The sequence below is a fragment of the Adiantum capillus-veneris genome, chromosome 20 (assembly GCF_014529385.1).
Source record: "Adiantum capillus-veneris isolate H3 chromosome 20, ASM1452938v2, whole genome shotgun sequence".
NCBI lineage: Eukaryota > Viridiplantae > Streptophyta > Polypodiopsida > Polypodiales > Pteridaceae > Adiantum > Adiantum capillus-veneris.
Window position 1 is genome coordinate 90,284,876 of NC_140950.1, and position 16,423 is coordinate 90,301,298.

Below are 16,423 nucleotides of genomic sequence, written 5' to 3' on the forward strand. Positions count from 1 at the left end.
ACGGACCCTTCCGCCATCATCAACCTTTTCATTTTCTCTAAAGTCAACTCTTTCTGAAGCTCTTTCATTTGTTCTTCATAGATCTGTCTTTCTGTACTCATGTGAGTCAAGCTAGTAGCTCTGACTCTCACAGGAGATGCCCGTAACCACTGGATGGTTTGATCTTTAACTTTCAGTTACTCCTTGAGCTCAACGATTTCATCCTGTCTAGCCTCCTGGTCTATTTCTACCTTTTCTTTGGCATTTCTCATGGCCTCAACTTCCTTGGACTCCTCAGCAAGTTGTAGGGTTAGGTTATCCCTTTCCCTCTTCGTATTTGTCAATGACTTGCTGAGCTGTCTATACTCCTCTTTGGATCCTTGTAGTCTTTGAGCTGTTGTCTGATTTTCTCTTTCCATTTCCTGGCATCTTTGCGATGCCTTTGCCAGACTAGCTTGCAACTCTTCTTCTCTCTCTATCTACCTTTGGCTTTGCTTTTGTAAAGTGTCAACTTACAGCTTTATATGCACTTCAATGGCTATGAGAGTTGCCATTTCACTTTCTGAGGCCATTGACTGTGCTCTTATCTTGGTTATCTTTTTCACACCATATCCCAATCATTGGTGGGCGGGTGCAGGTCCACTCTATCAATGGCCATCTCCTTTAGCTCTATTAATCGTATGCTTTGCATTTGCTCTTTGTTCCCCATGCTTGCCAAGTCGAATGCGACTGTGGCAGCCTCTTCTCTTGTATATCCGGTAGCTAGCAGGTCTAGATATGTGTTGTATGATTCATTCGGCTCTAGCTGCCCACTTTTAGGCTTAGCCTCTTCCTCCTGGCTTTGTTCTGGCTTGGACTCTTCTTGGTCTTCTTGCGGAGGCCTACGTGGAGGTGGTGAGGGTGGTGGGCTGGACTCAAGGCTCGTTGGTGGAGTTGTTGGATTTTTCTTGAAATCTCTATTTGACTTGGTCTTCCTTTCTCTCTCTTGGCCCTCCTGCTCTTCTAGGAGTTTTTGTCGGACTTGCTCCACATCCTTTTCTATAAAGGGTACATGTGGGATATTCTCTGCTGTGGCACCAAGAATATCAAAATTCTTAATGTAATCATCGAATCTGTCTCTGTGCACCCTTCGGCATGATCTCGGCATTGCTTCTAGAGATGGCTTCCATAGCTCGTCTAAATCTCCTTTGAGGGCTCTTTCTGCCCTGAAGCTTTCCATCAGCCGCTCTAGACGTGCCACTTTCTGTGATTTCGTCTCTTTTGCTGGCACTTGGGCATATTATTTCTTTCCTTTCTTCCTCTCTCGTTGCTCTTGTTGCATGGTTTCTAATCGGAATTTCAGATAGATTTCCACCCTTGGTGCTTTTGGCTGCTCGTCTTTCTTATCTTCTTTGAGCCTCAGCTAGTCGTTCTGTGATGGAGGATCGGGCCATCTCCCCTTGGCGTGCAATGCTCCATAAATCACCTTTATGATTAGCTCACCCATCACAATGTATGTGGGGTTATTGTTGCCCATCTTCACCAAATTATCATGTACATAAGCTGCATAATTGCCCAGGTGAATGTTGTGGAAATTGTTGCAGGCGACATCCTGTACTTTTGTGGCCGCTTTGTACACATATGGAAATATTGATTGTACATATGACTCATGATTTCCACTTTGGGTTGGCAATATCTTCAAAGGTATAGTTGGATTTCTTTTCAGTGTACACCTTTACTTCACCTCTTCTTTTGGTTACACTATCCCCCTCGTTGGAGAGGTCTAGTGTAGCTGCCACCACTCTTTCTGTGATTAGAAATTCAGTGCCCGGCTTGCCCTGTAGATCTGTAACTCGGCCCACTCCATCTTCTTTTATTGTTGTCATAAATTCCCAGACTCTTTTTATGTCAATACCTGTCGGCACCGCTTCAAAGTAATTGTGGAGATCAATCTTCTCTAGACAGTCTGCCATCTTGCTTCTGATGAACTCATTGAGTAACCGCGGTAGCATTGGTAGCTCTATCGCGTTTCCTTCGGTGTATTTGAGCACGCCTTGGTAAATATTTAGATCATTGGACTCTAGCAGATCTTCTTGGATCCATGTGCTTGTTGGCTTGAGAGTTCCTTCTGGTATGACGAAGGGCTCTACCTCTTCTAGGTAATCTTTTATGGTCATCCTTTTCTTCTTTGCCAGTGACTTTGCGGCTTCCATAGATCCTGTTGCACTCAGTAGTCCGAAGTTAGCGTTTTCTCAATATCAGCTGAGAAACTGAGTTTTAACTATCCAAATGACTTGAAAATTGAAAATGAAGCTTACAAGGAACTTGTGAAAATGTGCATGTGCTCACAGTGCAATTTTGGCCAAAAAATTTTATTTAGACATCCTACGCGTAGGATGTGTTTTTCATCAGAATTGGGTGATACTTGACATGCTGGTGGTCCTTGGCCTGTACAACATGGCTATGTGCTTGGATTTGGATTTGGGCATCAAAAAGTGGATTTTTGGGCTGATTCAGGCTTTAGGTCACAAATTGGGTAGATAGTCCATAACAGGTAGCAAGTGATGTCCACATGGGTTGAAAATTTATATATGGGCTCATTGCACCATGGTATTGGCTTCCATGATGTCATTCTTTGTAGAGAGGGTCAAAAATATGCTGGAGACATCCTACTTGTAGGATGTCTATTTCATCAAAATGGCTTGAAATTTGTTCTGTGGGTAGTCCTTTACATATGGAACATGGCCATGCTTTTGGATTTTGATTTGGACAAGAATTGATGCTGATAAGACCCTGTAAAGTATTTTTGGGCTCAAAAAGTGTATCTTGAAGGTGTTGGGGGTCAAAAATGATTAGAATGGCTTCAAACTTGGTACATGAGCTCTTGAAGATGATGTGATTAGATCTGAAATGGACATACACCCTCTGTAGGCCAAAAATGTCAAATAGACACCCTACGCAGGTGACCACATAGGCTGGTTGGCTATGTGTTGTGAATGTGTTGTGCAAGTTTCATGTGATTTGGACAAGTTTTGGTAGGTCTATGGTCCATTATTGCCTCTATGCCCTAACTTTGCGTTTTTTCAAGCATATGAGGTCAATTTTGGTCCAAATGTAATGAAACTTGGTGGCTAGCATGTAAAGGTCATTCAAAAAATGTGTGTGATGAGAAATGTTGAGATCTGTGTCTAGAAATGCCCTTGAGACATCCTATGCGTAGGATGTCTCCTAATGATTTTTTCATGGAATCTGTCACTAGTGCCTGCCCTTAGTCCCCCTGAGTCCCTTTTAAGCCTAATTTCAACAAAAAAGTCAAATGGATAGAAAGTAACTCCCTGTGTGGATTTCAGAGTCTCCGAGCCGTTTTTTGACATTTGGAATGCTTTTCGGCAATGAAATTTCTTTATATTGGTCTCCATCCCTCGGTAATCCTTGTCGTATGGTTTTTGTCGACTTTGGCTTCATCGGAGCTTCATTTGGCAATTTGTCGCTCTAGAAGCACCTGTGGTTTCATTTACATGTCTTCGATGATTCGTGGTGGTCTACCACCATAGGACTTGGTTGTTGATGGTCTAGGAAAGCCTCTTGTGAAGTTGGGTGGCAAATGGACATGCGGTTTGTCCGCGAGAGCTATTTGACGCTTTGTGTGTCTGATGCCAGTTTTGAAGTTTAGTGACACTTCGGGTCACCTTTTGGTCATGTGGGCTACATAGACTTGTCAAGCATGTAGAGATGCTCCTACCCATGAATTTTGGTAGCATTTGGGCGCCTTTTTGCCGATTTCCCATTTAGTGGCCTCTTGTGGGATTCTAGGAATTAGTGTTTTTTCCGATGGTTTTCTACTTCCTTTGGACATCCAAGACTGGTCTCCTATGCTAGGGTAAGTTGCCAATGAAGTCTCGTTGCTTTTGGGTGAGCCGTTAGGTGGCCCCTTCTACTTGTAGGTCTCTACTGTCCGCTTTGTGTGTGAACCCTACGCTGGTTTTCGCGACAAAACGACAAACATGCATAAAAAGCTCAAGGTGGTGAGCCTAACTCTCATGTCTGAAGCCCGTCGGGTAATCGTGCGCGTCGTAGAAGCTGCTGGAAGTTCCTCTCGCTCTAGGTGGCAAAAGCTCTCTCTCAAATGTCAATAGTGAAAATGAGCTAAAAATGAGGTGAAATTTTCTTATAATGGAGGTCCCCGAACTTCTTTTCATGAAATTTGACATGTGCTCTCAGCTTATTGCGAGATGCGGTTTAGGCTAAAAAATTTCTTGATTTGGACTCCATTTGCCCTGTTTACCAGAAATTTGGCATTTCGATCAAAATCTGGCCAAAACATGCTTTCCGCTTAAGTCTCACAATTGCACCCCCACTCTACCATAGGTTGTCCTATAGTCATTGATCATCCCATAATTTTTTTTTTCATTACGACCATTTTTCACCTGCTTTTTGTATTTTTTGAAGTTTTTTTGCCGAAAAATTAGCAAAATTAAAAGGAAAATAGCAAATCAAACCGAGCAAATCCTCAAAAATCACAATAAATGAAAAACATCACCACAAAACATTATATAAACTCACATGAAATTTTTATGGCTAGATTTCTCCTTTTTACTAATATTTTGCTCGAAAAATGGCTATTTCTACTTATATACACACACCTACGGGATTGATTTGGCATTTGGTCCCATATACCTATAGATACTTGTTGTATAAGGGCATATGTACTTGGGTTAGTTCCGAAAATTTTGCAATAAAAAAAAAAACCCTAAAATAGTCAAAAATCATGCCCTTTTTTGCTCTTTCTGCTATTGGTTCCGCATTTGAGAATGCCTCCCCCCCTCTTAGCCGGAGTCCTCCCGGACGACAAGGTATCGCCTCGGAGTATGTGTCATGTATAGGTTGAAAAATTGTTGCGAATGCTTGGCCGATTAATGTGGCCCTATTTTATGCATACTCGGTGAATGCCGAGAAAATTTAATGTTGTGCAAGAGAAGGGTATAAGCAAGATGCTTATTGGCATTCACCGTCGAGGTTTCCCGTTTTCTTGGCAAGTAACAACTGTAACTCTACTGCTCTCTATTTAATTGTCTTTCTTGCAAAAGGCAGTCGCTTTGCCGCTACTGTTGATATGGTCGTAGTTGTCTCTTTGGAGAGGATTGGCTTGGCCGGAATGGCCGTAGACCGTATCTCTTTTACTTTCAATAGGTAGCTTGTTTTTGCCGGTTTTTATAGATTTTTTGCTACTTCCTTTGTTGCCACTGTTTTGTTGCTTATTGAAATCCTTTTAAGTCCGTTTTTTGGTTGCAAATGCAGTTGTCTGCCTTCCGATGTTTCTTGTACTGAAGGGAGTTCTTTTTGCTTTTGTTTCGGTAAATGCGAGTAACATTTGGGTGATTGTTGAGCATTTTCTTTGGGATCCATATCTGTTTTATGCCCTTGGTTTTTGGTTGAGCTATTTGCTTCAGTTGAATTCTCTAGTTGTATTGTTTTTGGTTTGCCATGTCATTTCTATCCTTCCGCATCCATACTTGTTTCCCTTTTTTTGGTAACCTAGATCTTTGCATTATGGTCGGTAACTTTTTATGTATGTTGTTAGCATGGTTGGATTTTACCTGTTTGTTAGCCTTGGGTATCATGTTGTTCTTTGGTGGCACTCTTGCTTTTGGCTCTTTTTCCAGTGATTATATTGCTTGCAGTTGATTATTCCGGTATTGCTGAGAAAAGCTATTACATGTTGTTATTGTGCATGCTGAATTTTGACTGCATTTGCATTCCAATCTATCTGCACATTGTACTCTTTTTTCCAAGGTTGTCCCAACAACATTGGGTTTTGTGTGCTTTCATCCTCGACTACATAAAATTTGTGTGTGTAAATATATTGATGTACTTGTACATCAATCTAGTCCAGCCCAATGTTTTCAATGAGAGTGATGTATTACTTTCCAGCACTGAGGAGTAGGATGAAGTTGACCTGTGGACTTGAGCTGTTGGTATAATCTGTAAGAGATCAAATTTGCTTGAGCTCCAGAATCAAGCAATGCCATCGATTCAACTTGATTTCTATCCACTTTGACTGCAATTTTTGGCTCCACTATGTCTTCATCCAACGTCGTTAATCGAATGGCATTAACTCGCAATGGTGCTCCACTTTGTTGTTGTTGTCACAGAAGTCTTCGTTTTGCAATGCGTTCTTTTGCTTCTGATTGAGCTTCTTCTCATACTCTCTGTTTCTCTTTCATTCGTTGTTTTCCTTGATGGATTTGTTGAAGCATATCCCACGTTAGTGGTAAATGGTATTTCTTCAATCGACACCCACTAATCCAATTTGGCATTTCTTCACCTAATGTAGCAAGCTTGAAAGCTCCACTTTGTGATAATCACTAATCACAAAGGGTCCCATCCCTCGCTTTTTAAGTTTCTTGTCATGTTGCTTCAAAGTATAAACAAGTACATAATCACCTGTTTTGAACTCTTTCGTTTGCACATGCTTGTCAAAAAACTCTTTTTGTCTTCTCTTTTTAGCATAGATCGAAGATACAACTCTCAAGCGGCGTTCATCTAGCTTTTCAAGATCATCTATTATTGAAGAGAGCTCATGCCCTGTCCATTGTAGGCGTTTTGCTACTCGTAGAGTTGGAATTAAAAACTCTATGGGTAATATAGCATTTAGGCAAAACACTTTTGTATGGTGTTGTTCCTATCGATGTTTTGTAAGCTACCTTGTATGCCCATAGTGTTGAGTGTAGTTGCTGATCCCAATTTGTTCTTCATTTTGACATAATTTTAGTGAGAACCATGCATAGTGTTTTAATTCTGGCCTCTGCTTGTCCATTTGCCTGTGGATGGTATGGAGAAAATTTTCTATGTATGACCATGAATTCCTCTAGCAGATATTCAATGACTTCATTAAGAAAATGTGTTCCACGATCACTGACAATTTCTATTGGTAAACCGTATTGTACAAAAACATTCTCATACAAAAATTATGCAATGGTTCGTGCATCTGCTTTTTGCGTTGCCTTGGCTTCCGCCCATTTTGTGAGATAGTCCGTAGCCACAATGATATATTGGGTATGGGTGCGATATGCAGGGGGTGAAATACGTCCCACAAAATCAATGCCCCATTTTGCAAATTCCCTTGCTCCCATCATTGGCTGTAGTGGCATCTCATCTCTCTTTATCTGCACCTTGGTGCAGTGACATGCGTCACAACGCTTTACAAACTCTTCAGCATCCATGTGCAATGTAGGCCACCATATTCCTATGGTTAAGACAATGTTTTCTGTCTTATCGCCCGAAAAATGTCCTCCACTTATTCCGCTATGTGCATATTCTAGAATCAGCAAGTATTCACTTTCACTTGCATAGATTTTAAGTTGATTTTCCTTTCCTCGCTTATAGAGTTGGTTACCAATTAAGTGAAAGTCGCGACCCTCCAGCTCTATAGCCCTTTTCCGTGCTCTTGTTATGTTTTAAGGAAATGTCCTCGTGGTTAAGAAATCAATGATATATTGAATCCATGCAGGTGCAATGTTTACCTGAAACAATGTCGCGTGATCCACTGGTCGTTTGGCAATACATATAGTAGAATTGGTAACATAAGAATGTGTGTCCGTATACATAGTTGGCCAATAAACCTTTAACTATTTCAATCTTTGGTGTGTTTTCACTGTTGAACAATGAAATGCACAATCCCAGACATGTGTTTCTTCAAGGTAACACTCGAATTCTTCCGTATTTATACATAATCGTAGAATTTGGTCCGATCCTAGATGATACAACCGTCTTGCAATCAACTGGAAGTTTTTTGTTTGTCGAATTGTTTGTTGTTTGGATCTGTCTTTTGTGCTATCAAACCTACCTGGGGAATCCCAAAATCCGATCCAATAAAATCGAGTAAACCATAAACCGAGCAAAACTTATAATTTTTTTTGACACAAAATTGAGCAAACCATAAACTTTCCAAAACCTACAATGTTTTTTTATATCCTTGTGCAATATATTAGTTGTATATATCTTGGACTTTTATTGGTTAGAGACACTCCCTACATAGTTTCTTTACCTATAAAAATCAATTTTAAATTGTTCTATCACTAACACATGCCAAAAAACTTCCATCAACATTGAAATTAATCAAAAAGGTGTACTGCATCTACAAATCAAAATGGAGAGCGCAACAAACAAAATACTACCGCACAAGAATCTTTGGGGCGAAAGTTAATACCCATAAGGACATATCACCCAAAAAACTACCTCTCAAAACCATTGCAAGGAATCCCAAACCTCGAGCAAGATTTTTAATTTGAGCGATATATAAACCGGATAGACAGATGCAAGATTCAACTCTCAAGCACAACAACAAGATGGATGTTCTAATAAGGAATGATGCGATGAAGAGAGAGTGCAAGAAACATTTATAGTGTGCGGGTGAGGTATTGTTAGAACAAAGAAGGCATTTTGGTCCTTTGTGATGTGCGCATTCTTATTACAATTTTCTCAATACCCAAGGCATGTGTGAAGTTACAATGGTGGTCGTAGTACATTGTGTTGATGCAAGAGAAAACTCTAGTTGCCATAAAATTTCTAGCTCAAGAGAACTTTGTACCTACAAGAACTCTATACGGAGAAGAATAAGAAAAATGTCAAGCTAGATAAATCATCCTCAAAATTGGAGAAAGATTGATAGAGCTAGATAGACCATTCTCAAAGTTGTAGGATAATACTTTGCATTCGCTCTATATTAAACTCCTTTGAGTAAATAATGACCTTGTCTTTTGTCTAAGTTCGGTAATCCATGGGTGCCCATGCCTAGGTCACCGCACACGTCCCTTTCCACATTGACATTATTGTCACCATGATGCCCAACCAACTCCATCAATCGCTACAACCTAGGGCTTTGAAAAGGTAGGCTCTTTTTATTTGAAAGGTGTGAAAGTGTGAATTTGACCCCCTCAAAGGTTTGAGACAATGATTCAATTTTCAACATTTTTAGTTGAAAGTTCAATTCTATATAGAACGGGGTTCAAATGGAGCAATGCAAGGAGGAAAAATATGTTGGGATGCAACATGGATTGCCATGAGTGGAGGCAAAACCTTCCACCCTTCCCCAACTTCTTCCGGACCACCCCCTTGGGAAATGCGAGGCTTCACTCAAAGAGCTGAGTGCAACTTGCTAGCAAGGATTCGAACGCTCTCCTGTCCACATATGCAATGTATAGTCTGTGTGACCATTTGAGCACAATAAATCTTCTTATACATCTTTCACCGTGATGTGTAAACCTCACAAGTTGTCGATAAAAATTTGGAGCCTATTTTCCTCTGTCGTATGTGAGTCGGGCCATAGAAAATGCCTTGGTTCTTGCCTCAAAACGGGGTGAAAGGGATCTAAAACAAGCTCAATAATATCATTTTCCCAAGTACTCTCTCTCTCTCTCTCTCTACAGCATCATCATACATTCTATATCTTTGCCTCATCGACCTCAATAGCCTTACCATTATTAAGTGAATGCCCTACTAGACACAAATTCTCTAAACGCTTTTTTCTGCGTATTGCATGTAGGTGTTGCAGGGAGGTCGACGATGAGCCTTGGGAGGTTGGCTCTTTCCCCCTACAGTGTTGCTCGCCATGTTGGTATTAAGTGCACGCTAGCTTCAAAGGAGATAATAATTGGGTTTCTAGTGATGAATCAGCTGATTACTTATTCAATCTCTTCCATGAGCTCCTCCTTGTCAAATTCTCTCTCTCTCTCTCTCTCTCTCTCTCTCTCTCTCTCTCTCTCTCTCTCTCTCTCTCTCTTTTTAATGTCAAAACTGTTAAATTCCTTGTAGAGTACAGTAACATTGTTGGCTCACCTATGGATAGAACATCCTCCAGCTTGTGCTACACTTTATCTAGTCAAACAAAGAGAAGCCCATATCATCATCACTTTCTTCTTCTTCTTTCTTTTCTTCTTCCTTCTTTTGCTCAACGGCGGGGGCCCCTCCACCACCAGCTGCAGCTGGCACAGCTCCAACACCACCGCCGCCACCAATGAAGCCTCCACCACCACCACCTCCAACAATGACCTAGAAAACAGCAGTAGATCAGGGCGTTATGTACAAGAAGGAGGAGGAGATGCCACCGGATCTTATAGAGGAGAATGCCAGCTTGGACAGATGGCGTTGGAGCTCGAACGTGGAATCTACCGACCCCTTAAGGTCTCCACTGTTCTGTTTTGCACTCCACGTTCCGTCCTCGTGTCGGCATATGAAGGTAAAGACAGCCATCGCCCAAGCTCCCTTCAATCTCCCTCTCTCTCTCTCTCTCTCTCTCTCTCTCTCTCTCTCTCTCTCTCTCTCTCTCTCTCTCTCTCTCTCTCTCTCTCTCTCTTTTGTTGCGCATGTCGACGTGGACAGCTAGGCAAAGTTCCTTGCATGGCCGTTTATTTTCGTTTCTTCATGGAGTTTGTCTCAGCAATGAAGGCATAACAGAAATTGAGGTTGAAGACCACCTCTATCTCCTCCTGCGGCATGCTGGGAAAGGCTACAACACAAACAACTCAATCTGCTTAAGAGCTCTCCTCTCCCTCTCTATAGCGGTCCACAATGGCATGAGGTATTAGAGAAATATGTAAACCCCCCCCCCCCCCCCCCCCCCCCCCCCCCCCCCCCCCTCTCTCTCTCTCTCTCTCTCTCTCAACCAACTCTCTTCTCCATCTCTCTCTCTTGTTAGGAAATAAGACGTAGCTAAATAGATAATTGAGTACATTACTTAATGGAGAGAGACAGATTTATATACACGAGATTATAGAGTAGAGAGAGAGAGAGAGAGAGTACACACGATATACGTGGTTCACCCAATGTGGGCTACATCCATGGGAAAGCAGCCACTCAATGGCTTTAGTACTTTAAAACAATAAGTAGTTTACAAAGGGATTATACCCTTAATGGAGCTCCCGCCTTGCTTCACTCTCACCACCTTACACTCACCTTGTTGCATCAACTTCACACTATGAAATGTGTGTAGAAATGGCCTCCTTTTATAGGCCAAAAGGGCTGCCCTCTCTTATGAGAGACAGCCATGTGTAGCCGCCCTTGTGCAAATAAGTCCAAATTGGACCCACCAATCCGCCCATGTGTGGCCGCCCCTGAGAAGACAAGTCCGCTTTTGAATTCGGCCACCGGCCACCGGCCATTGACATCCGACCACCGGCCATCGACCATTGACTACCGGCCACAGGCCAACTGACCGGTTCTTTTCCGACCACTTTCCGGCCGCCGTCCGGCCATAATATTCCAGCGAAAAAGAATATTCCGGCGAAAAAAAAGTCTCAGGGGCCTCCGCCCGCGAGGCCTTTAAAGTTTTCCCTGATTCTTGTCAGTGAAAATTTTGGTTTCTGGTGAGTGATTTTCCTTCACGCACGATGGCTTCTCCTCATAATGGGGGCCTTACAAATGTGCGCTTTTAGCACAAAAAATTACAAGGGTAAATCAGGCTTCATACTTAACAATCTCCCACTTGGAGACTGATCTCCAAACCAAACGTGTGACTGCTTTCCATTCTGGCTTCTTATCCTTGAATGCCGATTGAAGATGAGCAAAAGCTCAACTTCTCCTTGTTGACCACCTTTGTAAACATGTCTGCAGGATTTTCACTTGTATGCACCTTTCCTAGCTTTAGTTGTCCCTCTTCCAAAAGAGTGCGTATGAAGTGATATCTCACCTCAATGTGCTTTGTCCTTGAATGAAAGGCTGAGTTTTTCGCAAGATGGATAGCGCTTTGGCTATAACTGTACAAGACACAATTGTCTTGTTTGAATCCAAGCTCTTCTAAGAATCTGTGAGGCCACAGAATTTCTTTGCTTGCCTCCGTCATTGCTACATACTCTGCTTCCGTGGTAGAAAGTGAAACCACTTTCTGCAGCTTTGAAGCCCAGCTTACTGCTGTGCCTCCAACCGTGAACACATAGCCAGTAGTACTCCTTCGAGTATCTTTGTCACCTTCCATATCTGCATCAACATACCCTTCTAGAAAAATATCAGTTCCTCCAAAATACAAAGCATTTGTTGTTGTCCCTTTTAGATACCTAAATATCCACTTCACAGCTTGCCAATGCTCTTTACCTGGGTTGTCCATGAACCTACTCACAACTCCCACTGCATGTGCAATGTCTGGCCTTGTCCAGACCATAGCATACATTAGAGAACCTACCGCTGCAGCATATGGAACTTTAGAGATATAGGCTATCTCCTCTTGTGTCTTTGGACACATATCCTTCGTTAGTTTAAAATGACCAGCCAAAGGTGTAGAAACTGGTTTTGCATTTTGCATTGCAAACCTTTCTAGTACCTTCTTGATGTAATCTTCTTGAGATAGATTTATTGTCTTGTTCGTCCTGTCCCTTGATATTTTCATACCAAGTATCCTCTTTGCAGCACCTAAATCTTTCATTGAAAAAGATTTGGACAGCTTCTCTTTTAGGTCTTTGATGTCCTGCATGTTAGCACTTGCAATCAACATGTCATCAACATACAACATTAGGATGATGAATTTCCCATCTCCCAAATTCTCCGTGTAGACACAGTGATCCGAGTTGCATCTTGTGAATCCATGATCCAACATCCATCGATCAAACTTCAAGTACCATTGTCTTGATTCTTGCTTTAAACCATACAAGATCTTCTTTAATCTGCAAACCATTTTCTCCTTACCTTTTACTTCATACCCCTTTGGTTGAAGCATGTAGATTTCCTCCTCTAAGTCACCGTGAGGGAATGCCGTATTTACATCCATTTGCTCGAGATTTAGATCATGAGCAGCCACAAGGCTTAAGACAAGCCTAATTGAGTTCATTTTTACAACAGGAGAAAATATTTCATTGAAGTCAATACCTTTCTTTTGAGAAAAACCTTTTACCACAAGCCTAGACTTGTACCTTTTCTTCCCACCTTCTTCTTCCTTCAGCTTGTACACCCATTTGTTTTGAAGTGCCCGCTTACCTTTAGGCAACTCAACCAACTCCCATGTTTGGTTGCGATGTAGTGAGTCCATCTCCACTTGCATGCTCTTCGTCCATTATTCTTTGGATTCATGTTGCATAGCTTCTTCATATGATTCCGGCTCTCCAGAATCAGAGATCAAGAGATGGTTGAAAGAAGGAAAAAACCTTTCTGGAGGTCTACTTGCTCTTGTAGATCTTCGGGGAATAGGTTGAGGCTCCTCATTTGGTTGAAGTTGTTGCACATTGTCACCGTTTGCAGTCCTTGAGTATTCACCGTCCTCAAGCTCCATGTACTCATCACCTGTTTCTTTTGTTTGTTTTCTTTCCAAGTAATCTTTGTACATATTTTGTTCGTTAAAAATTACATCCCTACTCCTTAATATTTTACCATCTTCAGGATTCCATAGGCGATACCCAAAGTCTCCTTCTCCATAGCCAATGAAGAAACACTTTTTGGACTTTGCATCTAACTTTGATCTTAGGCTTCTATCTATGTGCATGAAAGCCTCACACCCAAACACTTTGAGAAATGCATAATTCACCGGTTTACCTGTCCATGCCTCTTCTAGAACTCCCCCATCCAATGCCGTTGAGGGTGACCGATTGATTAAGTACACAGACATACTTACAGCTTCCGCCCAAAGCTCAAGCGGTAGGCTTGCATGTAGCCGCATGCTTCGTGCTCATTCCATGATTGTCCTGTTCATCCTTTCCGAAATCCCATTTTGTTGAGGTGTCCTTGGGGTTGTCCTTTGCCTCGGAATGCCATTGCTAGCACACAAGCTTTCAAAAGCTTGGCTGCAATATTCGCCTCCAATGTCGGATCTGAGACATTTAACCTTGGTACCTGTTTCATTCTCCACAAAGGCTTTCCACCTTTGAAATATGGAAAATACATCGGATTTATTCTTCATGACTTAAACCCATTTTTTTCTAGTCGCATCGTCTACGAATGTTACATAGTACAATGAGCCACCAAGTGATGGTGTACTTGCAGGACCCCAAACATCAGAATGAACCAACTCAAGTTTTTCATTTTTTCTTTCATTTCCTGATTTTTGAAATTTTACCCTCTTTTGTTTGCCATAAACACAATCTTCACAGAACTCTAAGTCCACTTCTTTCAAACCTGGTAGAAGCTTCTTTGTTTGAAGGATTTGCATTCCTTTGGCACTCATATGCCCAAGTCGGTAGTGCCACACCGCACTGTCAACTTCTGTAGTTGCTGCACAAGCTGAAGGTTGCGTGCTAACAGTACACAAGTAAAGTGTACCAACTTTTTCACCCTTGGCAACCACCAAAGATCCCTTTGAGATCTTCCACCGTTTGTTTCCGAATGCAATGTTGTGGCCTTCATCGTCCAATTGTCCTATAGAGATCAAATTTTTGCGAAGAGAAGGAACATGCCATGTGTACCCGCCCTTGTGCAAATAGGTCCAAATCGGACCCTCCAATCCGCCCATGTGTGGCCGCCCTTGAGAAGACAAGTCTGCTTTTGAATTCGGCCACCGGCCATTGAATTCGGCCACCGGCCACCGGCCATTGACGTCCGACCACCGGCCACCGGCCATTGACTTCCGACCACCGGCCATCGGCCATTGACTACCGGCCACCGGCCAACCGACCAGTTGTTTTCCGACCACTTTTCGGCCCCCGTCCGGCCATAATATTCCGGCAAAAAAGAATATTCCGGCGAAAAAAAAGTATCGGGGGCCTCCGCCCACGAGGCCTTTAAAGTTTCCCTTGATTCTTGTCCGTGAAAATTTTGGTTTCCGGTGAGTGATTTTCCTTCACGCACGATGGCTTCTCCTCATAATGGGGGCCTTACAAATGTGCGCTTTTACCACAAGAAATTACAAGGGTAAATCAGGCTTCATACTTAACATCTCTAGCAGTCCACGCCGGCGTGGGTTGCTAGAGAAAGATTTAAAGCCTTGCTAAAAGGGTGTTTAAAATCCAATTTTGAAACTTGAGCTACCAAAAAATTATCAAATACCTCCCACTCCCCCTCTCTCTAGGAGTCCACGCCGGCGTGGGGTGCTAGAGAAAGATTTATAGCCTTGGTGAAAGGGTGTTCAAAATCCAAGATTCAACTTTGAGATATCAAAAAATTATCAAAGACCCCCACCTCTCTCTCTCTCTCTCTTTCTCTCTCTCTCTCTCTCTCTCTCTCTCTCTCTCTCTATCTCTCTCTCACAGATATATATAGATATCAATTTGCACAAGCCTGGTCCCCCAGAGAAACATTCTCATGTTCATTTTGTGAAAAAGCCCAATTTATAATCTTCATTTTCTCAAAAAACTATAACTCAATATGAACAAATTGGATTTTCCATACTCAGTGGAGAGAATTACGTCACTAAGTAATCACTTGAACATTAGTGATGCACAACTAAATTTTGAAAATTTTTTTAGAGTGCTTCATTGTGTGCCCAAGGAGCCTCGATTGTTTGAAGAAGATGTCCACCACACATCGTCAGCATAATTCCATAATTACATTTAACCAAACCGGCACACAAAAAAAGTCTCAAAGAAATGGTATGGACGAGAAGGTGAAAAAAAAGGGGCTACCCACGTTCTTAAGCGTGCTATTGCATGGTTGTCAACTCAAGATTATACTACATCTGCATTGAATTGTGCATATAAGGGATGCAAAACAACGTTCATTTATGCTCGTATGCAATTCTCTCATATGTTCGGTTCATGCAATAAGGGCCTAAGGTAGAATGAAACAAGTTTACAAGACCATTAGGAATAAGGGACACAAATCAATTGCTTACACTAGTAAAGTTAAGGGCTAGAATCCTAAAGTTGCAAGGGGGGAGAAATATTAGAGACTCAAGATATACAAATAGAAAATATATATAATATTATCACTGGTGTTGCTTTCTCACTGTAGTTTTGTGAGATTTAAGAAATAGAAAGACTTGAACAATTTTGAGAAGTAGTTACCACGGTGGTCCACCTCCAATGTGTAAGTGTAGCATGTGAATCAGCTTTCTCTTCGCTCTTGTCTATACTTTCATGATACACTTAAGCTTTTAAGGAGGAAAAGTTAGTGCAAAATGAAAATAAATATATAATTGTCAAATAGATTTAACAACCAAAGTAATTGATAATTAGAGTCTACCATAATATGTGAGGACTAAATTGGGAGCTAGAATAGATGAATGTCTCTCATTAATCTGTGAATCTCGCTTGGCTTTTTCTTTGCTCGAAAAATCTCGCTCAGTGTTTGGTAGGACTCCTCCATAGGAAAGAATGCTAACAATTTCTTGAGACCATCTGGGTATCATTTAAATATTGAAAAGATAAGCATCTGGTATGTCATCATCTACTCCTTCACGAGATTCCCCGTTGTGTATCCTTGAAAGATGATCCGCTCGTAGATGGGTTTTACCCTTTTTGACCACCACTGTAAAATCAAACTCTAGCAGTATAATAAACCTGCGTACAATTCTCCCTGTGTTACATGGTTTATTTACCAGATACAAAAGAGT

The 16,423-nt window shown here is 41.7% G+C and overlaps 1 protein-coding gene across 1 annotated transcript; it reads right to left on the reverse strand.

Moving 5' to 3' along the window:
* Positions 1-9,751: 9,751 nt before the first annotated feature.
* LOC147432869 (large ribosomal subunit protein P3z-like) lies at positions 9,752-10,209 on the reverse strand. The gene is given in 1 exon segment (XM_086491672.1): positions 9,752-10,209. A coding segment is annotated over 1 exon segment (375 nt). The 3' UTR covers positions 9,752-9,834.
* Positions 10,210-16,423: the final 6,214 nt, after the last annotated feature.